Source organism: Euleptes europaea, chromosome 8 (genome assembly GCF_029931775.1).
Source record: "Euleptes europaea isolate rEulEur1 chromosome 8, rEulEur1.hap1, whole genome shotgun sequence".
NCBI classification, from domain to species: domain Eukaryota; kingdom Metazoa; phylum Chordata; class Lepidosauria; order Squamata; family Sphaerodactylidae; genus Euleptes; species Euleptes europaea.
Window position 1 is genome coordinate 15,364,683 of NC_079319.1, and position 25,154 is coordinate 15,389,836.

The window sequence follows — 25,154 nt, forward strand, 5'->3', positions numbered from 1 at the left end:
GTTAGTCTGTTTGCAGTAGTCAAAAAGGGCAAGAGTCCAGTAGCACCTTAAAGACTAACAAAAATATTTTCTGGTAGGGTATGAGCTTTCGTGAGCCACAGCTCACTTCTTCAGAAAGCTCATACCCTACCAGAAAATATTTTTGTTAGTCTTTAAGGTGCTACTGGACTCTTGCCCTTTTTGACTATAAGAACATAAGAACCTAAGAAAGGCCCTGCTGGATCAGACCAAGATCCATCAAGTCCAGCCCAGAGCCTGTTCACACAGTGGCCAACCAGGTGCCTTTAGGAAGCCCCCAAACAAGACGACTGCAGCAGCACCATCCTGCCTGTGTTCCACCGCACCCAAAATAATAAAAGAATGTGTGTGCATGTATAGGCAGTTGTGTGGAGGTTAACTGTTTGACCCAACTTCTTCTTGGTTGATTTATTTCTCAGGATTTATAAACAAAATGTAAGAATTAAAACAAAACTTCCCTAATAGCCGACATCTGACCCAACGTTGAGGGGCAGACTAACATCACAGCAATGGCAAATCTGAGTTTTTAGAATTTTTTGCTTGTAAATACTAACCTCTGCCCCAAACCTATTTTTTTTGGCACAAACCTGGGCCTGGAACTTTGTATCAAGCGTTTAATCAGCTTCCCTCACCCAAGGAAAGTACAACCTCTAATCATACCACTTACTAGAAAATAGGATAAAGATATTTTGCAAATAGGACAGGTATTTTCCAAAATACATTTGACAATTTTAAAAGTCTGTTTACCTCATTGGTTTCTGTTCCATCTGTCTTAACATACATAATGCGATAACCGTTCACTTTTTTAGAAGCAGGATCCCAGGATACCTTAGCTGAACTATGTTCAATGTTTGAAAACCTCAAGTTTCGCGGTGGGTTTAAAGGCACTTGAAGGAGAGGAGAAAAAAATTTCTGAACATTTTTCTTTTCTTTTCTTTCAATAGCTCTTAAAAATGAAGACAGGCAGTTTTTATAGGCCCCTAAAGCCAAAGCACTTGAGTTCGTGCAGAATTCAAATCTGAAGGTCTTCGCCTCTCTCAAACACCTCCACTGTTTTTTTCCCTCGCCGCTCCTCATGTCTTGCTGCTTCTCGGAACATCTGTACAATGGCATATTTCTCATTTCCTTTACATTTCTCCTCAAAACCCATTGTTTCTGTGAACTCTTTGGCACAACACTTCCACCTTCCCTACAGAAACTACGGTAGGACCAAACTACGTTTTATGCTTTAACATGAATTTGCCACAGGGAACTGGCAGCCGTACTGGACTCCAGCATCCCAAAGCAGCTTTTTATTTTTACAAAATTACAACCTTTCTTATATGCAGGTAGTTCATACTTTGCCTCTCAGACAAAACTCACTTGCAGTTTTGATATTATATATTTTAGTAGTGGAAACGACTTTCGATCAGATCACTTGGGCCATTTATGCACGGCTGTTTCCTCGCGGTCACCCTGCTGAGAAAACGCAGGCAAAACATGCGGAAAGAGCGAGGTGACTTCTGACGGTTAGAAAATGCAAGCATAATCAAAGCAAAACCCAGAAGTAGTCAGCAGGGTGACTGAGAGGAAACAGCCATGCATAAAAGGCCCAAGTGATCTGATCGAAAGTCGTTTCCACTACTAAAATATATAATATCAAAACTGCAAGTAAGTTTTGTCTGACCGCGAGGAAACAGCCACGCATAAATGGCCTTGGGTTCCTTCATATCATTACAGAGTATGTGCCAGACAGGAAACTGCCAGTTTTAGACATAATACATACTAGGACAGGGATCCCCAACTTTATTTGAGTCCATTTTTGGAATTCTGACAAAGAATGATGGATAGGGGAAACCAAAGGGGTTGAGCTAAATACTAAGAAAAGTAACAACAAAAAATATACTTGTATTGTATAGTGTGCACTAGGGCTGTTGAAAAAAAAATTCAGTATAGTTCGGCTTGGGCAAAATTCAGCCCGTTTTTATTCGGGCCGTGCCGAAGTCCGAACTCCCCCGCTTCAGATCCCCAGAAATTCAGGGGGATCCGGAGTTCGGGGGGAAATTTGGCCCCCCGCGCGCCTTCAGGGGGATTCCCTGAAGGCGCGCGGGGGGCGGGGCCTTTAAACAGATCCGAGCCTCCCAGCTGGGAGGCGCAGATCTGTTTAAAGACCCCCGCCCCCCCTCCCGGGACTCCCGGGAAGGCAGGCGGGGGGCTGGCAAGCCCCTCTGCGCTCTCTGCGCAGAGAGTGCAGAGGGGTTTGGAGGCGCGTGGGGTGCCCTTTAAACAGATCTGTGCCTCCCGGGAGGCACAGATCTATTTAAAGGGCACCCCGCGCGTCCAAGGAAGGTCCCTGGAGGCGCCGGGGTGCCCTTTAAACAGATCTGTGCCTCCTGGCCGGGAGGCGCAGATCTGTTTAAAGGGCACCCCGGCGCCTCCACGGAAGGTCCCTGGAGGCGCACGGGGTGCCCTTTAAACAGATTTGTGTCTCCCGGCCGGGATGCGCAGATCTATTTAAAGGGCCCGCCACGCGCCTCCAGGGAAGCTCCCTGGAGGCGCGCGGCGGGTCTTCAAACAGATCTGCGCCTCCCGGCTGGGAGGCACAGATCTATTTGAAGCCCCCCCCCCAGCCCTACCGAGACTCCCGGCAGGGCTGGCGGGGGGCTGGCAAGACCGTCTGCGCTGTCTGCGCACAGCGCAGAGGGTTTTCAGACCCCCCCCCAGCCCTGCTGGGAGTCCCGGCAGGGCTGGGGGGGGCTTTAAATAGATTTGTGCCTCCCTACCGGGAGGCGCAAATCTGTTTAAAGGGCCCGCCGCGCGCCTCCAGGGAAGCTCCCTGGAGGCGTGCCGGGGGGGGGGGGGAACATATCTGGGGCCGAATTCGCTGAATTTATTCGGGAACACCCCGAACTAGGCGAATTCGGCTCCCCGGTTTCCCCCCTTTTTGAGTTCGGTTCGTCAGAACCGAAAAACCGCCGAATTGCGGGAAATTCGGGGTTTTTTTCGGTTCGGATCGAACCAAATCAACAGCCCTAGTGTGCACAATTGTATTTAAAAACACAGGGCCTAAAATGCAGGCTTCCAAAAAGAATAAAGGGTTACAAATATTACAAACACATATATAAAAATTGCGGAAAGTTGATACAGGACACATTTCCAGGGAATGTTTGCCTTCGGGAAAGATCGGCAATGGGGTGGGTCGAGAATACACCATAGAGTTTGGAATGCAGAAGTACGGCTGGCAAACAAAATACAGACAAATTTAAACAGGGGCATCCTGTCAGTAGTGGGAAACAAAGCAATTTCAATGTAGGAGGAAGAGGAGAAGAAGATGATGATGATGAAGAAAAAGAGTTGGTTTTTATATGCCGATGTTCTCTACCACTTAAGGGAAACTCAAACTGGCTTACTATCACCTTACCTCCCCCTCCCACAACAGACACCCTGTGAGGTAGGTGAGGCTGAGAGAGCTGTGACTAGCCCAAGGTCACCCAGCTGGCGTCATGTGGAGGAGTGGGGAAACAAACCCAGTTCTCCAGATCAGAGTCCACCACTCCAAACCACCGCTCTTAACCACTGCACCACACTGGCTGATAGCAAAACTGCAAGACCTTCTTTGGGTTCCATCCAAGATCAAGGGAGCAATCACCAGCAAGTCTACAGAGACCATTCTATTCATTTAGGCTTACTCTCAGGGGATTGTTCATAGGATTGCAGCCTTTATTGCCGGAAATGTATATTAAGAGTATCGATTATGGATATTTTGGAGAGCCAGCAGGGTGTAGTAGTTAGGAATGGTGAACTCTAGTCTGGAGAACCGAGTTTGATTCCCCACTCCTCCACATGAAGCCTGCTGAGTGACCTTGGGCTAGTCACAATTCTCTCTGAACTCTCTCAGCCCCACATACCTTACAAGGTGTCTGTTGTGGGGAAGGGAAGGGAAGGTGATTGTAAGCCGATTTGAGACTCCTTAAAGGTAGAGAAAGTCAGGGTATAAAAACCGACTCTTCTTCTTCTTCTATATCTTATAATAATATTATAATAATAATCAGTGGTTTTGAGGAATACTTGTATATAGTCGGAAACATTGGTGGAAGGGGTACTTCCCTGTCTTCTGACTTCCCTGTGTGATTCCTCCAGAAATTAATACTCTACACAGAGTTTAAAGTGAGATATTTTTGCTTACAGAGTTCACAAAGGCACACAAACTACTTACATGTTGTTTCTTGTCCAGTAAGGGGATCACTGGCTTCTTCTCCAAACATTGCATAAACTGTGACTGTATATTCCGTATTGGGCAGCAATCCCTCCAGCTCGATATCTCTTGAGCTTTCTCCAAGTTTCATCTGCAAGATATAAAACAGTTCATAAACACACCTTTACCACTGGGAAACAGTACAGAAAGTGACAACCAAAACGATCTCTGGACTGGGACACCTTCCCTTCAAGGAAAGGCTAAAGAGTATGAGGCTTTTCAGCTCAGAACCAGAAGAAGACTGGGGTATGGAAGAGAGATGACAGAGGTTTATAAAAATTATGCACAGGGTGTAGAAAGTGGATAGAGGGAACCTCCTTTTCTCACAAGACTATAACTTGGGGGTTAGCCCACTAAGTTGATGGGAGGTAGACTCTGATTGGACAAAAGGAAGTTCTTCTCTCAAATAATGGCTTGTGGGATTCACTACAATGAGATAAAGTAATGACAATTTGGAAGTGGAACAGTACACTCCTAGGTAGTTACTTAGGTTTCGGCTCATTAATTTCAGTTGGCTTAAACTGGAGTAACTCTGTGTAGAACTGCGACAAGTTATACAACTTGCTTCCCCACAAAGCAAATACTCCTGGGACTGATCTTCGTGGTTTGCCACCACCTTGTATCTTGAAACAACAACTGCTACTTTTCCTGTGCAATGTGGCATCAAGGTGGGGGGCAAATCATAAGGCATAAGCACGGATCTAGAACCCCCACTGGGGGTCAAGCCATGGAGCTAGGAGCAAGTTATAGGGGGAAATGATGGGGCATGAAATGGATTAAGCATTCCTTTTCCCATGGCTTCGCCTCCACAAATGGTCCTCTCTTGACACAATTTTGCACAGGAGAAGCAGGAGCCAAAAAAGTCGGAATTAAGGTAGAAACATGCTACAACAAGACAGTCATGCTAGGAAAAGTTGAGGGCAGAAGGAAAAGAGGAAGACCCAAAAAGAGATGGATTGACTCAATAAAGGAAGCCACAGCCCTCAATTTGGAAGATCTGAGCAAGGCTGTTAAAGATAGGACATTTTGGAGGACTTTGATTCATAGGGTCGCCATGTGTCGGAAGCGACTTGACAGCACTTAACACACACAAGGTAGAAACACAGAAAGGGTAATTCTGTCCTTGAGACATACTAGCTCAAGCTTATCTAACTGGAGGTCTATAAAACTCTCCAGTATGAGAGGATGAAGGTGCCCAGGTACAACACCTCCGGGTTTCGTTGACACTTGTGCCCATGTCATGGTCTTGTTTCATTTTCACAACAAGAAATATTCCTCAAAATGGCAGCTGAAATAGCATATTACAGAGAAAGTGAGACGCAGCTACGATTAGTGTAGTAGGCATTCTTTCCATGGGGTGGAGGTCCAGATACTGTAAATGCAATTTAAAATGAATGCTGTCATTTCCTTGAGCATCTTCACTGGGCGTTGTAACCATAACAGTGACTGGCTTGTTTTTTTTTAAAGAAAGAAATAATCTTTCTGTATGGTGAGGTTTCTCAGTCTTGCTAGGATCAGCAAGTTTCCAGTAAGGGGTACCTGCCCATAGCTATAAATCTTGCAAAGAACAAAAAGCAAGTCTCTGCGAGCCCCTAGTAGGTTTCCATGCTCTTTTCACTACCTTGCATACTGTTAAGTCTGCTTACCTGGATGGATACAGAAACATATATTTGACAGGTAGAAACTGGGGGTGGGAAAAGGCTGGGTCCCTACTTTTTCTTAGGTGGGCTGAATTTAAAGGAAACCAGAATCCCTGTCATCCACGACAGATGTTTTAAAATTAAGGTAAAGGTAAAGATCCCCTGTGCAAGCACCGGGTCATTCCTGACCCATGGGGTGACGTCACATCCTGACGTTTCCAAGGCAGACTTTGTTTACGGGGTGGTTTGCCAGTGCCTTCCCCAGTCATCTTCCCTTTACCCCCAGCAAGCTGGGTACTCATTTTACCGACCTCGGAAGGATGGAAGGCTGAGTCAACCTTGAGCCGGCTACCTGAAACCAACTTCCGTTGGGATCAAACTCAGGTCGTGAGCAGAGCTTTGGACTGCAGTACTGCAGCTTAACACTCTGCGCCACGGGGCTCCTTTTAAAATTACAGAGCAAGAAAAAGGTATCCTCAGGTTTGTTTAACAACGAAGGGAGGGCTCAGTGGTAGAACCTCTGCTTGGCACGCAGAAGGTCCCAGGTGCAATCCCTGGCATCTCCAGTTGAAGGGACTAGGCAAGTAGGTGATGTGAAAGACTTCTGCCTGAGACCCTGGAGAGCCACTGCTGGTCTTAGTAGACAATACTGACTTTGATGGACCAAGGGTCTGATTCAGTAGAAGGCAGCTTCATGTGTTCATGTGAAGGCATAAATAATCTTCAGTAAGTGATTCTGGGTATACAGTCTTCATAAATGCCTTGCAGAATCAGACCAAGGTTCTGCATCCTTTGCAGAGATGACAGCAGCCACCAAGAGCTGAGGGGTGAGCCAGAATTTTCCCATTGGTCTATGGTCTATTTGTTGCCCAACCTTTGTTTACATGAATGGTGGAAAGTGCTGTCAAGTCACAGCTAACTTATGGCAACTCCATAGGGGTTTCAAGGCAAGAGACGAACAGAGGTGGTTCACCATCACCTGCCTCTGCATAACAATCCTGGACTTTCTTGGTGGTCTCCCATACAGAGAGCCACCATGGTGTAGTGGTTAAGAGTGGCGGACTCTGGAGAACTGGGTTTGATTCCCCACTCCTTCACATGAAGCCTTTAGACTAGTCACAGTTCTCTCCAAACTCTCTAAGCCCACCTACCTCACAAGGGTGAGGAGGGGAGGGGAGGGGAACGGAGGAGAAGGGAAGGCGATTCTCTTTGAGACTCCTTAAAGGTAGAGAAAAAGTGGGGTATAAAAACCAACTCTTCTTCTTCAATTATTAACCAGGGCCAACCCTGCTTCGTAGCCAAGACCTGACAAGATCGGGCTAGCCTGGGCCATCCAGGATGAATGGGTTAGTATTAATAAGCTGCTTCATTGAGGAGGATTTCCCCCCCCCCCCAGAACAATACACAAGAATTTCAAAGTAAGGACTCATAATGCCTTTTACTTAACAAACATGCAGAATTACACAGACTGGTTGTCTGGTCAAGGGAATTGCAATGCTGATTGATGCTAAGCACCCTCACCTCCTTTTCCTCTGCAGTTAGCCCGTCAGTAAGAGGAGCATACAGAACCATATACCCAGTTGCACCTGCTACGCCATTCCACTTCACTTTCATGCTGCTGTGCGACACATCGTACAACTCCAGATCGGAGGCCATTGGTAAAGCCACTGCAGGGGAGGAAACGATACACAATTGTCCGACAGTTTCTTTGACGGAGAGGAACTGCGCTAACGTCCTGTAAAAACTATTATCTTATAGTAAACACAATAGATTTTGTCAGGGTTGAGCAACAAAGGTGGTTGAGTGTTAGTGGTTAAGAGCGGTGGTTAGGAGCAGTGGACTCTGGTCTGATTCCCCACTCCTCCACATGAGTGGCGGAGGCTAACCTGGTGAACTGGATTTGTTTTCCCACTCCTACACACGAAGCCAGCTGGGTGACCTTGGGCTAGTCACAGTTCTCTTAGAGCTCTCTCAGCCCCACCTACCTCACAGGCTGTCTTTTGTGGGGAGGGGAAGGGAAGGCGATTGTGAGCCGGTTTGATTCTTCCTTAAGTGGTAAAGAAAGTCGGCATATAAAAACCAACTCCTACTCCTCCTCTTCCTCATGTGGCCAGCACTGAATCCATGGATGGCCAGTAATTTGATCAGAATTTACCATGCATGGGCCCAAAATTCAGGAGAGCATTAACCCAGTGAGCCGCTTACTGCAGAAATAAAGGTCAAAGGGCTATGACACATATAAAAGAGGGAGAGGCCACCTTGCTGAAAATATTATTGCCTGATATTCTTTTAACCATCACCGAAAATACACTTAGCTGTATAAGTTTCAACGTCTCACATTTACAAGTGTATTTACTGCAACGGGCAACTGTGGTGATCAGTCACGCTCCGTACACAAACGAGTAAGTCTTCATACTTGCAGTTAATTTTAATCTGTCACCAGCCTCCCACCAAGGTCAAATATGTAAGCTGTAATTTTTCCACAAACGTTCACCGGCAGTGCAAAGAAAACATGTTACCTGGAGGGATTAATATTTACATATTTCAGAGGATTGCTTTATGACACTCTCGGCAAAGATTTGTTAGAACAACCCTGCCAGACATTCTGCCTTGGGCTCAGAAAATGGGCTTAGTCAGAACTTGAATGAGTGACTTCAAAAGACGCACCAGATGCTATAGGAAATGATGTTACTGGGTCAGTATGCAGCATTATTAACAACTCGTCAGTCATTAACCAATTCCTAACCAGGTTTGGTCACACACTTGCTTGGAGCGTAATTTGGATTTCATCTTGTACAGTCATTGCAGTGTTAATGCAGTAGAGTGGCTGGAGATCAGAGTTCAAATCCCTACTCCTTATCATGAAGCTCACAGGACAACCTTGAGCCAGTCGGGCTCTCTCAGCCTGACCTACCTGGCAGGGTTATTGTGAGGATAAAACGGAGCAATCCCTATGCATGCCATATGCTCCCTGGGGGAAAGGTGGAGCTCTAGGGTTGCCAGGTCCCTCTTTGCCACCAGCGGGAGGTTTTTGGGGTGGAGCCTGAAGAGGGTGGGGTTTGGGGAGGGGAGGGACTTCAATGCCATAGGGTCCAATTGCCAAAGTGGCCATTTTCTCCAGGGGAACTGATCTCTATCGGCTGGAGATCAGTTGTAATAGCAGGAGAACTCCAGCTACTACCTGGAGGGCGGCAACCCTATGGAGCTCATATGTGAGAAAAAAATTATATATGCCAATAAAGGCTTGTGTTGTGCCTGTGAGAAAAAAATAAATCCCAAACTGTACACACAGGCATACTAATGTGCCAGTGTGGCAGAAAAAATAAATAATAACCAAACCTTTAAAGCCCAAAGACAGAGAACTGCACAGATTCTGCTTGCTGTGTTTCTGCAGGATTAACTGATCTGGCCGTATCTCCACTGAATCAGCCTCCTCTGTGAGGTGGATAATTCTGCTAAGTCATTTAAGCAGGTGTGAGTGGATCGTTTAATCACGCCCCAAAAAAACTGCTCAATTCTCTGCATGAGTCACTGCTCTCCGTTTGCTCCTTTCCGATGAAAAGGCACAGCCAGATCCATGACTCATGCAGGTACACTGCATGTCTTCGCGGCTGGGTAATTTTTCACACCTCACATGTAAACCTTAATGAGTGTAAGAATGAAGGGAGTCTCCAGTTTTAAATTATTGTTGTTAAGTATGCCTCAGTTATAGCCAGATTAGGGAAACACTGTTCTAGCAAGATTTAGAGCCAAACTACATGATCATGAGAGGGAGGAGAGGAAGGGTTGTGTCAGCGCTTGGCTCTTGGGCCCTTTCTTACATGCCCAGGATAATGCCGATCCCCACTTTGGGTCAGCAAGCAATTTTCCTCCAGGTCAGATTGGCCAGGGATGCTGGAGAGTTTTTTCCCCATCTTCTGGACATGGAGTAGGGGTAACTGGGGGTGTGGGGATCAGAGGAGCATGCCTATTATATTAGGTGTGGTGGAACACAGGCAGGATGGTGCTGCTGCAGTCGTCTTGTTTGTGGGCTTCCTAGAGGCACCGGGTTGGCCACTGTGTGAACAGGCTGCTGGACTTGATGGGCCTTGGTCTGATCCAGCAGGGCCTTTCTTATGTTCTTATGAGGTAGCTGTGAATTTTCTACATGTGCAGGGGGTTGGACTAGATGACCCTGGTGGTCCCTTCCTCCCAACTCTATGATTCTATCGATGATTCTACATGTTACAGTGGACATGGGTCCAACACCATTTTAGAGGGCAATTTAGCCATTTAAAAATTGCCACAGCTGCATGATCCTGTTTCCACCCCTCCACCTCTTTTAAAATGCTGAAACAGCCCCTCCACAGTTATTTCAGCATTTGAAAAGGCACTCGGGGAGGGAACAAGATCATCTGGTACCCCCTCAGCACCTTGCAACAATTTTAGTCTAAAATGGCGTTGGTGGCTACAGGTTGGACCCATGTTTCTCATGTTTCCTTCTCCCTCTTTCACTAGTGCACAGCAATCTAATTATATACTTCCTGGTTTGCAGCAAACCACATTTTGCTGTTAGATCTGAAATGACAAACTACAGGTTTGCAAATCATGGTTTTCAGGACTGCAAACTAGGAAAAATAGACACTGTTGAAGTTCTAATTTCCAAGGTTAAGTGCAGCAGGATAAAAGGATGCCTTCATCTGAAACGGCTCCAGAACTCTGCCACCAAAATTGGGTTTTGTTTTTTTTAAAGAAACCCTTGGCTTGTGACAGAAAGTGTCTAACACATATTTCTTGAAAGAAAGAAAAAAACATATGCAGCATCCCAAAGATACCATCGGCAAAAACAAACAAACAGTGTTTGGTGCAAACTGCTTAGAACAGGGGTGTCAAACATAGGGCCCGGGTTCTGGACCCAGCCCCTTGAAAGCTCTTAACCCGCGAGCCAGCCGAGCCAGCCACCCCTCCCCCCACTCTTGATCTGGGTTGGCGAGGCATGGCCCGGCCCGACCAAGTGACATTTATGTCATATCTGGCCCTCGTAACAAATGAGTTCAACACCCCTGGCTTAGAACTTAGGTGATTTACAAACCAGTGTGTGCATGTCTTCCTCTGGGCAAGGGTCATTGGGGAAGAGGGGGGAGGTAGTTGTGAATATTCTGCATTGTGAAGGGGGTTGGACTAGATGACCCGAGATCCCTTACAGCTCTGTGTTTCTATGCCAAACAAGACGGCACTCTCAGTACAGCGGTCCATCCCCTTCCTGCCAAACCAGCATCAACAGCACAGAGTGAGGAGTAAGGGGGTGAAAGCCCTTATCAGGAGGCCCCCACTGCTTGGCCTCTACAGGATTTACAGAAATAGGCAGAAACATGATTTGTTGGCAGTCTTTCCTGACATGGAGGAGAAGGGTGAGGGAAGAAAGGCTGCCTCCAGAAGACAGAGGTCCTTTTTATGATGTGCGAACATACACTTATTTGGAAGGAAGCTGCACTGAACTAAGCGGAGCTTATTTCCAAGGAAACACACGCACAGGGTGAGGCTGTAGACACTTTTCTTTCTTTTTCATACATTAGGGCTTTCTCATGCTATTTCTGAGTATGTTTAATTGTTAGTGCAGGAGAGAAAGCAGAGTTTGGGTTTTCTAGCCAACATTTGGGTGTTCTGGCCAACTCAGGCTGAACATTTCCATTATCTCGTAACCTGACTGGTACAAGAGCTATTTAAAGCTTTGTGAGTGATCAAGTCAAGGGCTGGTACACAAGTTTGTTTTTGAGAGAGCAACATTTGCACACGACGTATTTTACAGCATTTGTGAGTGAGGGTTAGGAAGCCTTTTGTATAAAATAGCCTTTGCAGTCAGAAGCTATCATCTCAGAGGAGAAGCTTGAACAGTAACTATACCCCAATGGGATCGCTTTGGAGTTATTTTCAGGGGAGAAGTGGTGTCTTATTAAAAATGCTACCCTATTTCAAAGCAAAGCAGCCAGATCCTGACCTGTAGACAAGTTTGAAGGTATGGTCAGATAGAAAAGGAAGGCCTTGCATTTTCACCCAAGGTTAAACATTTGTGTGCAAGACACAGGTAGCACCCTGTGCAAGCACCAGGTCATTACTGACCCATGGGGTGATGTCACATCCGACGTTTACTAGGCAGACTCCGTTTACAGGATGGTTTGCCATTATCTTCTCCATTTTTCTACAGTTTACCCCCAGCAAGCTGGGTACTCATTTTACCGACCTCGGAAGGATGGAAGGCTGAGTCGACCTTGAGCCAGCTACCCGAAACCAACTTCCGTCGGGATCGGACTCAGGTCGTGAGCAGAGCTTTTGACTGCAGTACTGCAGCTGACCTCTTTGCACCACAGCGCTCTTGCAAGACACAGTTACATGTTCAGATTTCCAGTTCACACCTTTTCCAGAAGTACCTTTTAAAAGGTTTAAAATCAACTAAACAGAATACCATAGATTGTGATAATAAAAAACACTTAACTAAATCAGAATGATGATGAAAAGTCTCCCATGTGTTAAACATCTCTAAAACAATTGTATAAACTCATATCCAGAAGTTCACAAAAACGTGGAAACTAGCATGCTTTCAAATATTGGGCTGGATCCCATGATCTGCTGATGCAAATTTATTCCCAGGGTCACAATATCCGTGTACACTGTAACAGTCACACAGGTCAGGAGGCTGCAATGGAAAAGGGACCAAAATTGCTCCGTTCCTCCTCTTCCATCAGTGGATCTGCATTGATGGAAGAGGCATAAAGATCAATTTCATCCCCCTCCCCACCGCAACCTCCTGACCCACATGGCTGTTACACCACGTTAGCCACATTACTCTAAGAATAAACTTTCTAGGGGTCAGAAATGGCCTCTGTGGAAGGGGAATGCAGGCAAAATCCATGATCGTCAGTGTTTTCTGCTGATAGATAAGGAGATCCAACCCCTTGCGAGGTTCTTCTCCACATAGGGTTGCCAACCATGGGTTGGGAAATTCCTGGAGATTTGGAGATGCAGCCTTGAAAGAGTGGGGTTTAGGGAGGGGAGGGACCTCAGTGGGGTACAAAGCCATACATTCCACCCTCCAAAGCAGCCATATTCTCCAGGTGAACTGATCTCTGTAGTCTGGAGATCAGTTGTAATTCTGGGAGATCTCCAGGCCCACCTGGAGGCTGGCAACCCTATAATCATATGGGCAAGTGCAAAGTTATCCAGCCAAACTAGACACTAGAACCAGATAGTTAATACTTTTTGATTTGCACTCTTACTTACATGTTGTTTCAGTGCCCCGAAGGCCTTCACTTGCAGAGCTAATATATATGGCAAATACGGCTATCTGATATTCAGTTAAAGACATCAGGTTTTTCAGAACTGCTGTTGAAACAGTGCCATCCACCACGACCTGTATGATGGGAGAGGTTGGTTTAAACAGTGTAATGGTAAATGCTGAATCTAGGGGGCTGCAGTTCCTAACAGTCCCTGGCTCCAGCACATTACACAGGCACGATGCTACTAATGTATATCCTCATAGTAACAGGTTACACAGAGAGAGACCAGTTTACAAGAAGGGGTCTCGGTCTGGCTGAAGGCTTTCAAATCCAGACGCTAATGGTGATATCCCATTGGGGGATCAATGTATGAATGTAACTGGGCCTTATTTTGTGAGGGCCGATTCACACAAAATAGTCTTGCTCCATCTGGCAAGAACTTCCAGATTGTTCAACATGTGGGCACGTTAGTCTTTACCTCCTCCGGCTGCCCTCCTCTTGTGGGATAGTAGACAACTCTGTATTTTTCCACTTTCCCTGGTGCGTGGGTCCAGCTCACACGGAATCCTCTGGCCGTCACCTCAGACGTGACTAAATCTGAAGGTGCCCCAAGCGTAGCTACCAATGTCCCTAGGTTTTAAACAATCACATGAAATTATTTTGGTCGCCCACCAAAAACAGCAAGCTCTCGCTATAATTTTTTTGAAGAAAATGGTCTTCTGTGGTATCGAAAGTAAAAGTAAAGGTCCCCTGTGCGAGCACCGGGTCATTCCTGACCCATGGGGTGACATCACATCCCAACGTTTACTAGGCAGACTTTGTTTATGGGGTGGTTTGCCAGTGCCTTCTCCAGTCATCTTCCCTTTACCCCCAGCAAGCTGGCTACTCATTTTACCGACCTCGGAAGGATGGAAGGCTGAGTCAACCTTGAGCTGGCTACCTGAAACCGACTTCCGTCAGGATCGAACTCAGGTCGTGAGCAGAGCTTGGACTCTGTGGTGTCTACAGACAGCAAAAAGAAGTTTCTTGCCTACCTTTGATTTCCTTTTCCTGCTCTTCCACTCTGGAGCACACAGTTTTCGTAAGGCCTTCCACAATGGAATTCATAAAACTGAAGTCGGCAACGTTATAGACGTGAGTACTGTCTGGTTCAGAGGCGATCTCCTTCAGCTCGTTTTCATCAGCATTCTTTACGCCTGATATTAGACGAAAGAACAAAGGCTGCACTCTTTCTCCATTCAGTTCTATGAGAATTTTGCTAATGTAACCTTGGAATTGCAAGTAGTTCCAAGATTCCCAAGGAATCTGCTAACTGGAACTGTAATTCCGCAGTGTTCAAAGAAGGGGTGATGGAACATGTAAAAACCATTGTAATATGGACACTTTTAAGGGAAACTCGTTCACTATCCCTTTGATGAATACGAGAACACCTCGAGGAACAATACTTACCAATGGCAAATAATTCGATGCCGGCATCTCGCAGGTTTTTTGCAGGCGGAATGACATCATCTTGGGATTTCCCATCTGTGATCAATATACCAATTTTCGGAACCCCGGGTCTTGCGCCGGCCTCAGGTTTAAAGTTATTCTCCAAAATGAAAGTTAAAGCAAGGCCTGTGCAGGAAGAACAGCAAACAAAAAATTGGCCAAACAGATAATTAGGTATTCCCCACTTCTCTGAGCTATGAAAAGGGAGAGGGCAAAATTTCCTGGGTTTGATTCCCGTCAGCACTCAGAATGCTACAGACTGATGGTATTTTTGTTTACCATTGTAAACAAATGTACAAGTAAAGCACAGATGGAGGGAAAGAAGTGTTCCTACAAGGAAGCAGATTCACTGTGTGTGTGTGTGTGTGTGTGTGTGTGTGTGTGTGTGTGTGTGTGTGTGTGTGTGTGTGTGTAAAGTGCCGTCAAGCTGCAGTCAACTTATGGCAATCCTAACAAGGGGATTCCACAGATAGGAGGAGGATTTTGCCAATTCCCCCTTTCCATGATAGACCTCTGATTCCGCCTTTGTTCGGTTCCTAGGAATCACCTGCTTCCCCAGGAGCAAAACCCTGCCTCCTCTCTCAGCTGGATCACTGATACCTCCTCCAAGCTCTGATGGATCCTTGACCAACAGAATGAGAATGAGATCAGAGGACCATCATCTGAAAATGAGCTCCTACTGAGGAAAGTTTTACAACCAACATATTCCACAGGGGAGTTGTGAGGGAAAATATCAGATCAGCCCATCAATGAATGCCAGCCTGACCTGAGGAAAGGAGAGGTATAGACATTTTTAATAGTCTAATCTTCTTGTACCTTTACTTGCATCTTGTCTTATGGGAACTTTAGCTGGTGAAGCTTTTCCCACCACTTACACATTGCCAAAAAAGCTCCCCCAAGTTTCTATAAAGGGGCCATTAAAGGCAAAGGACAGAAGGACCAAAGGTTCTCAACCTCCAAGTGGTGGCTGGAGATCTCCTGGAATTACAACTGATCTCCAGATGACAGAGAAAATGGCTGCTTTGGAGGGTGGACTCTACGGCATTATGCCCTGCTAAGCTCCCTCCCCTCCCCAAACCACCCCCTCCCCAGGGCCCACCCACAAATCTCCAGGAATTTCCCAATCCTAGCAAGGACCCATTTTTTAAGATGGGGCAACTTCAGATCCTTAACAATCCTCCTGAAGGGTGCTCAAAATCCCTTTGAAACTTAAACTTGAGATTCCAAGAGAGAATAACTGGAAGAATGAAAAATAAATTGAAATTTGAGGGAAATATAAAATTTATTTTATTTATTTTCTTGGATTTCTATCCCACCCTCAATCCCCAGCCAGAAATATATATCCAAATGGTATATATGCTGCGGGGAGGGGACTTTGGTACGTACTGTCAGAAGTAGAGTGAAGCAGGAATTTCAGATTACTAATTGATGTGTCTGGGACTACTAAGCCTTGTATTATGAATAACTATTATTCATCAGAAGGACCGCTTGAGGGCCTGTCTTTTCAGCTTCCTAAGACTCTAAAGCTATTTCTCAGGACTCTTTCTGAGAAACCCTGGGAGGGCTGGGCTGAGCCAAAGCAAGCAAGGATGCACCCTGACATCCCAAATCTCCCGATGACAACATTAGCAGAAAGAGTGGTAATCCATTATATCTTACAAAATTAGCCTATCAGGTGGATACAGGCCTGCCCAGCTGGGTGGGCATTCTAAAGAAGAGAAATTTGGAACCAAAGGGTGGAGAGACATAAACATTTGTAAAAAATGCTACAATAACTTGTCATGGAGTTTCAAAAAACCTTTTTTAAAAAAAGATTAGATAATTATATGGAAGGTAGGAGCCCCGTGGCGCAGAGTGGTAAGCTGCAGTATTGCAGTTCAAGCTCTGCTCACGACCTGAGTTCGATCCCAACGGAAGTTGGTTTCAGGTAGCCGGCTCAAGGTTGACTCAGCCTTCCATCCTTTTGAGGTCGGTAAAATGAGTACCCAGCTTGCTGGGGATAAAGGGAAGATGACTGGGGAAGGCACTGGCAAACCACCCTGTAAACAAAGTCTGCCTAGTAAAACTCGGGATGTGACGTCACCCCATGGGTCAGGAATGACCCGGTGCTTGCACAGAGGACCTTTACCTTTTAGGTCTACCCATAGCTATTAGTCACGGTAGCTGAACAGAGCCTCCACGTTCAGAGGCAGTATACCTCTAGATTAAAGATGCTGGAGATAAACGACAGAAACAGGACTGTCATTCCATGCAGTCTTACAGGTTTCCCACAGGCATCTAGCTTCTTAAATACTTCTCTCTCCCATTTCTCTCCTCTAAGAACAGCAGCACTGATTATCCCCTGCCAATGTTCAAGAATTCAGGGAAAAAGCGTTTCAACTGGGGACGGCGGGATATAAATTTAATAAAATATGTAAACTGTGTTTTATGCAACAACTAGCACAATGTAGGTGGCTAAATTAAATAATATATGAATGCTGTGATTTATGCAAGGCCCCAAACTTTTTAAAATGCACTGAATGGAACTGAAATTCTATCACCACAAATGAGTTTGCTTTGCATTAGCAGAATAAGTATGTTTGTGCTGTCCTTCCCCACCCCACCCCTTGCTTTTTCGCACAGGCTGCTGCCATTATTTTCAACACAATACCATCTAAACTTTATTGATGTATATAAAGAATGCGTAAATAAGGCAGTCTGTTTGTACCCTTACATGGTAAATGGCTGGTAGTATAATATTTGGAAGCTAAACACATTTTGAGCTGTTTTTCCATCATACACAAACCGCACTGTACCTGTTAGAGTGTTCCCGCCCTTATAGGGTAGGTTTCGCACTGCATCTAAGACAGCATCCTTTGTACTGTAGGCATTCAAATGCCATTCTATCCGAGGATCACCGCTGTATTGGGCAAGACCTAGGGAAGAAATCACACAAGCTTCATTTATAGCACTAAACAAACACCCATGATTGTGACTGGTGTGTGTTCATGTGAACGTAAAGGGAATGTTTGACCATTACAAGGATCTCTGGTTTTAGTGGGTAGTTGTGTTGGTCTGCAGTGGAATAGTTAGATTTGAGTCCAGTAGCACCTCAGAGACCACGGAGAGTTTCAGGGTATAAGCTTTCAAGAGTCAAAGCTACCTTCATCAGACACGAGTACAAATGGAGATCTCTGAGTCTTTTTATCTCAGTCAGAAGGTGGGAGGGGTGTTTCAAAGATGGGTGCCTCTTCGTCTCTATGCTACCTCTGCATCCTGAGTTCCTTGAGCCCTTGTGAGACAGACCAAACATACTTATTTGTTATTTCTTTATTTATGTTATTTATAGACCCTCTGTCTCACAAGGACTCAAGGTGGATTATACAGAGTGAGTCAATACAATCAACACAATGGAACGTTCAATAAACAAGGCAATAGGATTAGGATTGTACAAATCTAGAACCAACCAGAAATCTAAAAGATAGAACGGAAGCAGAGCACAAGTATTAACATGACACATTAAGTGGTGCAAAAATTATATAGTAGGATCCTACTTACAGTAAGCGATACACAGTAGTATAGACTAAAGCTGTGCACTATTTTTGGGGTTTTTGGGTCAACCTTGAATTTTTTGAAAAATCCAAAAAAAGCCGAATCCTTATAGTGGGGTTTTTTTTTGGATAATCGAAAATTTTCAGTTTATTTAACCCAAACCTGAAAAATACGTGGTGCCGAGCCCAGCATTCAGTTCTGCACCCCTGCTGCCTCTGAAACCCACTGCATTTTCCAGAATCTGCTTTTCAGCTTCCTTTAAATGCTGCCATTTTTTTCCAGTAACCCTCTCCCCCAAATACTATTAAGGTATTTTTCGGGGTGGGGGGGAGGTTGGTTCTGTTTTAGGCGAATACACACCTCTAGTATAGACCACAGTCACTAATAATTTATCCAACTAACTTTGTGAACCATTTAGTACAGTGAAACTGCACAGAAAAGCTCTCTTGGATAATTCGGTTTTCCATAATTTGTGGAAAGCCAGGAGAGTGAGATGAGAGTTTTAACACTTTGAAGACCTTAAGATGATGCTAAATGCATACCAACAGCAAATAAGTTGTAATGTCTTCTTAAAGAGGCAGAAAAACAAGTCACAATCAACATAGGTGTCTTGTTTTAAAACCTTTGAAGTATTACCTATTCTTGTCTTTTCAGAGCCCACATTGAAGGCAGAAACCAGATTCTCCAGGAAAAGACGCACGAGCCTGAAGTTGAATCTGCCGATACTCCAGGAACCATCGACTAGGATCACGATGTCTGCAATGGCTGGGATTTTACATTTAAATTGGTTTTCTGTCAATAACAAAACAGCATTTGGAAGATTTAATTCGGAGAAAACAGAGCAATAAAAGTTGATGCGGCTGTTGTTTGAAACAAACAGAGATCATGTTTACAAGAAAACATGGTTAGATCAAAAGAAGGGACATGAAAAAGCTCCTTGGTTATTCTACCTGTTGGAAAGAAATAACAATTAAACGTGCATTCAGTGTTTCAAGATCAATAGGTGTAAAAAGAGGGAATGCATCTTTGCAGGGGCAGCCATACTCCTGGGTGGTTATTAAGGGCTGTCAAGGAGAGGATTTTAAAATGGCCAAGTCTTTTGCAGCAACCAATGTAAGGGAAGATGCCTTCCATTTGACCATCATTCATATCTCTGGGCTTCGAGAAACTTGTGAACGCAAAGATGATTAAACATCACTATGTGGGCAGTACTGAAAGAGACGGTTTGATAAGAAACCAACAGAAGACAAAAATGATCAGTATACGCATGACTGGCAGGGTGTCAGAAACACATACGTAGGGAAGAGTAAGTGACCACAAGTGGACATGCAGTCAAAAATCCATCCTTAGTACATTTAATAAATGCAACAAATATCTGATTTGCAGATTTCAGCACTGAGAACACAGAGTTTACATGACGAGTATTATTTTTTGACAACAATAAAATAGCAATCTGATGTGCAGAAGGGTTTTGAGAATGAAAGGGACGGCCCACAAATATTTAGTGGAACTTACCTGAAATGTATTGTCGAAGGCTTTCACGGTCAGAGTTCATTGGTTCTTGTAGGTTATCCGGGCTGTGTAACCGTGGTCTTGGAATTTTCTTTCCTGACGTTTCGCCAGCAACTGTGGCAGGCATCTTCAGAGTAGTAACACTGAAGGACAGTGTCTCTCAGTGTCAAGGGTGTAGAAAGAGTAATATATAGTCAGAAAGGGGTTGGGTTTGAGCTGAGTATTGTCCTGCAAAAGTATTGTCCTGTAAGTATCAAGATAATGTGCTAATGAGGGTATGGTATGTTAATATGGAACCATTGTATCCTGAAGTGATCTGTTAATGTGTGTAATCCAAAACTAATCTGTATGGCTATTGTTGAATGTTGTCTTTGTCTGGAGGTGTTTCAGGGCAGGAAGCCAAGCCTTATTCATTCTTAAACTCTCCTCTTTTCTGTTAAAGTTGTGCTGATGTTTGTGAATTTCAATGGCTTCTCTGTGCAATCTGACAAAATAGTTGGTAGAACTGTCCAGTCTTTCAGTGTCTTGGAATAAGACCCTGTGTCCTGTTTGTGTCAGTCCATGTTCAGCCACTGCTGATTTCTCAGGTTGGCCAAGTCTGCAGTATCTTTCATGTTCTTTTATCCTTGTTTGTATGCTGCGTTTTGTGGTCCCGATGTAAACTTCTCCACAGCTGCAAGGTATACGATATACTCCTGCAGAGGTGAGGGGGTCTCTTTTGTCTTTTGCTGATCGTAGCATTTGTTGTATTTTCTTGGTGGGTTTAAACACTGTTTGTAGGTTATGTTTTTTCAAAAGTTTCTCCATCCTATCAGTGACTCCTTTAATAAATGGCAAGAATACCTTTCCTATGGGAGACTGTTTTTCTTGAGTTTTCTGATTTTTGTTTGGTTCAATGGCCCTTCTGATTTCATTCTTGGAGTAGCCGTTTGCTAGCAGTGCGTGATTTAGATGGTTAGTTTCTTCCTTGAGAAACTGTGGTTCACAGATCCGTCTTGCACGGTCCATTAATGTTTTGATTATTCCTCTTTTCTGTCGGGGGTGGTGGCTACTTACACAAAAACTCCAACCACCACCCCCGACAGAAAAGAGGAATAATCAAAACATTAATGGACCGTGCAAGACGGATCTGTGAACCACAGTTTCTCAAGGAAGAAACTAACCATCTAAATCACGCACTGCTAGCAAACGGCTACTCCAAGAATGAAATCAGAAGGGCCATTGAACCAAACAAAAATCAGAAAACTCAAGAAAAACAGTCTCCCATAGGAAAGGTATTCTTGCCATTTATTAAAGGAGTCACTGATAGGATGGAGAAACTTTTGAAAAAACATAACCTACAAACAGTGTTTAAACCCACCAAGAAAATACAACAAATGCTACGATCAGCAAAAGACAAAAGAGACCCCCTCACCTCTGCAGGAGTATATCGTATACCTTGCAGCTGTGGAGAAGTTTACATCGGGACCACAAAACGCAGCATACAAACAAGGATAAAAGAACATGAAAGATACTGCAGACTTGGCCAACCTGAGAAATCAGCAGTGGCTGAACATGGACTGACACAAACAGGACACAGGGTCTTATTCCAAGACACTGAAAGACTGGACAGTTCTACCAACTATTTTGTCAGATTGCACAGAGAAGCCATTGAAATTCACAAACATCAGCACAACTTTAACAGAAAAGAGGAGAGTTTAAGAATGAATAAGGCTTGGCTTCCTGCCCTGAAACACCTCCAGACAAAGACAACATTCAACAATAGCCATACAGATTAGTTTTGGATTACACACATTAACAGATCACTTCAGGATACAATGGTTCCATATTAACATACCATACCCTCATTAGCACATTATCTTGATACTTACAGGACAATACTTTTGCAGGACAATACTCAGCTCAAACCCAACCCCTTTCTGACTATATATTACTCTTTCTACACCCTTGACACTGAGAGACACTGTCCTTCAGTGTTACTACTCTGAAGATGCCTGCCACAGTTGCTGGCGAAACGTCAGGAAAGAAAATTCCAAGACCACGGTTACACAGCCCGGATTACCTGAAATGTGTTTTTTTTTTAAAGCAGCAATGATGGATATTAATAATGAACACACATAAAAGCACATGTATCCAGATGGAACGGATTTAGTTACAGGCAATTATAGCACACAACTAGTTATCAAGTACAATAACTGGGTCAACTTATAAGTGTACCAATACGGTTAGATTGTACAGCAATGGGCTTCCTGGGCATGAATAAGCAACATGATCACATTTTCACAATTTAGTGGATGGGTGGACACTCACTAGGATGGGGGAAAAATGGGAATCTATACCAGAAGTTTGAATGTGATTAGTGTGCTAGTATGGTGTAGTGGTTAGAGTGTCCGACTAGGAAAACCTAGGTTCAAATTCTCAGTCAGCATTTCATAACAACCTAAGAAAAGCCATGCTGGATCAGACCAAGGCCCATCAAGTCCACCAGTCTGTTCACACAGCGGCCAACCAGGTGCCTCTAGGAAGCCCACAAAAAAGATGACTGCAGCAGCACCATCCTGCCTGTGCTCCACAGCACCTAATATAATCGGCATGCTCCACGGATACTGTAGAGAATAGGTGTGCATCATGACTGGCATTCATTTTGTCTAGTAGCCATAGATAACCCTATCCTCCATGAACATGTCCACTCCCCTCTTTAAAGGCCTTCCAAGTTGGCAGCCATCACCACATCCTGGGGCAGGGAGTTCTACAATTTAACTATTTCCTTTCTTAGGATGGAACTAGTTGCCCTGAGCCCAGCCTTTGGGCTGGGGAGGGCAGGGTGAAAATGTAATAAAATAATAACAATAACAATAACTACACATTCCATCTCAACCATGCACCTTCAAAGCTCGGCCGCTCTTTCTCCTTCGCAGATTGGAACCAGGAACCATTTTCAGAAAAGAAGACGGAAAAGAGGGGTAGATTCACTTCCTCCAGCCCACCATTACCTCTCCCCAGTAATTATTCCAAGGGTTAGCAAGGGGTGGCAACCACCCTTCGGCAACATTTCTTGCAGTCTTAGGCATCTGACCAGAAACATAGCCTAACTTCATGAATCGCTGCAAATTAAACTGTCAAACAAACTCCGGAGATTAATGCCTGAGTTTGAATTAAGTTTTCTTCTTTAAAAAAAAAACAACCTATGCAAGTGGATTTAAATGCTGTTTTAATAAGTCTACCTCCCTCCCCTCTCCCCCCCATCCCTCAGCTTCCAGTCCAACAAGCAGAAGTTAATGGCAATTAAGCTAGCCGGGCAAGGAAGAGGCTTTTCAGCTCTCATGCCTGAGGCCAGTCCCCCTTTAGCTGTCTGGCCAGAAACTGTAGGGTCCCGCAGGCTCCATGGACAAACTTGGGAGTCCAACTGATAGGAATTGTTGGCACCCCAATTTAGGTAAACCCTAACACTCTTTCATGACTCAGATCAGGATTTTTTTTTAAAAAGGAAGGAGACCTGCAGTCTTTAGGCCAACCCAAAGAGCAAAGCACCCATTAAATACGCAATTAAGCTGTTACAAGAAGATCAGACATTATTTGAAGTCTGAAGAGTAGAGAGTACGCATTTGTGGATGAGAGCTGCTTAGGAAAAGCTTCAAGAACTAAAGCATCAGGACAAAAAAAATCCCCCTTGGATATGAGAGTAAATGCCCTTCACCAACACTTGTTCAAATAACAAAAATAAAAATAAAAATCAACAACTCCATTATAAAAACAAAAGATTAGTCAATCAGTGAGCTCTTGCTGGTGTCAACAGGCTTAACCTATTTTCAATGGCAACCTGAAGTGCACAATAATGTCTAATTCCAGCTTTATATCTCCTGGTTTGCTACAGGTTATGCTCCAAGCCAGTGATCTGCAACCTTTCATAATCAGAGAGCCAGACTATGTCAAAATTCAGGGAAAGAGACCAATGAAGAGCCATTATAAGAAAGCCTATTTCCTGGTAGCATGGACAGTACGGAAGTATTGCAGAAGTGTACCTTTTGAAAAGCAGCGTGGTGTAGTGGTTAAAAGTGGCAGATTCTAATCTGGAGAACTGGGTTCGATTCCCCACTGCTTCACATGAAGCCTGCTGGATGACCTTGGGCCAGTCACAGGTCTCTCAGAACTCTCTCAGCCCATGCAGAGTCAGGCAGTGGCAAACCACCTCCGAACATCTCTTGCCTTGAAAACCCTATGGGGTCGCCATAAGTCTGCTGTGATTTGGCGAGCGAACACACACACACTGTTTGAGTAAACCATTGCTGTTTTAGAAGGTAGAAGTGAATGTATGCAGGACTCTTGATGCTCTAAAACAATTCCTCAATTAAAAAACATTATGGAACTGGAATTGCAAAAGATCCATAGATATAACAAAAAAACTTGCAGTTCAGGCTACCATTAACAATTATGCAGAATTGTATTCATATATCACTATTATGTTCACATCAGACTATCATGTAATTTCATGCTATAACATACAACTTTCCAACAATGTATAATAATACATTGGAGGATTCTTATACGTTTCTTCACAAACAATATAAAAGATTCTATACAGATGAACCCAAAATAGACACTGAACCAAAATCATGGTTCATTATCTTATGCTATTAGTAACCATGCCATGTCCATATTACTGTTGTATTTTCATTTCTTATTTTCCTTTCTTTACAGGTTGCCGGTATTTCCTGTTTCGAATCAAGTTCTTCTTCAGAAGATAATTCTGGACCTTGTGTGGCTATTACATAAATAAAATAAACATAGTGATACATGGTTACATTTAACTTAATGTCCCCATCTAGTTACACACGGTTACAATAAAGATTATACTTACAATCCGGCCGTGTTTTAGTGGTTCTAAAATTAAATAATTCCTGGTAGGTCACAAGATCTGAACCATCTACTGTAAAGCATTATGGGTAGTGATTCTGATTTATTTGTCCAGTTAAAGTATCCTCTACTTTTAACTGCCCTGGATCACAAATCATCCTTAGCCTTGAAATTTTCTGCCGTACCATTGCAAGTTCATTGTTTGTGGGCCATATTTCAACCAAATGGTGTGATGTGTCTTTTTGAAAATAATTAAAAAGGAAAAAAAAGTATTTCTGGAACAAAAGCCACATCTGCCTTTGTGAATGGTGCAATTTTTGCTGTTGCTTCTGATTAATGTTCCTCTTTCAAACGGACAGTAAATGTTTAACTAAAAGTTCAGATGTTGCTTTTACAGAAGATTGTCACACAAACTGTTCATGAGTTATGAAGATAATATAAAATAATAACACTGAAGTCATAGCTAAGCAGGAGATTTTAATTTTAAAGATTATTAGGACAGTAAATTCTCTTTTACCGTTAATGTAACTGGGTAAGGGTGATGGGGTACCTACTCCAGGTGCGCCTTGTGTCAAACCGACAGTGGTCCACAATACATCAACAGTTATTAAACTAAAGTAGGGA

At 44.1% G+C, this 25,154-nt stretch overlaps 1 protein-coding gene across 1 annotated transcript in view; it reads right to left on the minus strand.

Annotated features, from left to right (window-relative positions):
• LOC130481896 (collagen alpha-1(XIV) chain-like) overlaps positions 1-25,154 on the minus strand; it is a 72,117-nt gene that overhangs the window by 9,182 nt on the left and 37,781 nt on the right. Inside the window, exons 2-10 of the mRNA XM_056854682.1 lie at positions 18,801-18,956; positions 17,429-17,548; positions 14,595-14,759; positions 14,180-14,341; positions 13,624-13,775; positions 13,150-13,279; positions 7,414-7,559; positions 4,214-4,343; positions 766-905 (exon numbers count right to left, since the gene is read on the minus strand). Of these exons, the coding sequence (XP_056710660.1) occupies positions 766-905; positions 4,214-4,343; positions 7,414-7,559; positions 13,150-13,279; positions 13,624-13,775; positions 14,180-14,341; positions 14,595-14,759; positions 17,429-17,548; positions 18,801-18,956 (1,301 nt within the window). The remainder of the gene's footprint in view (positions 1-765; positions 906-4,213; positions 4,344-7,413; positions 7,560-13,149; positions 13,280-13,623; positions 13,776-14,179; positions 14,342-14,594; positions 14,760-17,428; positions 17,549-18,800; positions 18,957-25,154) is intronic.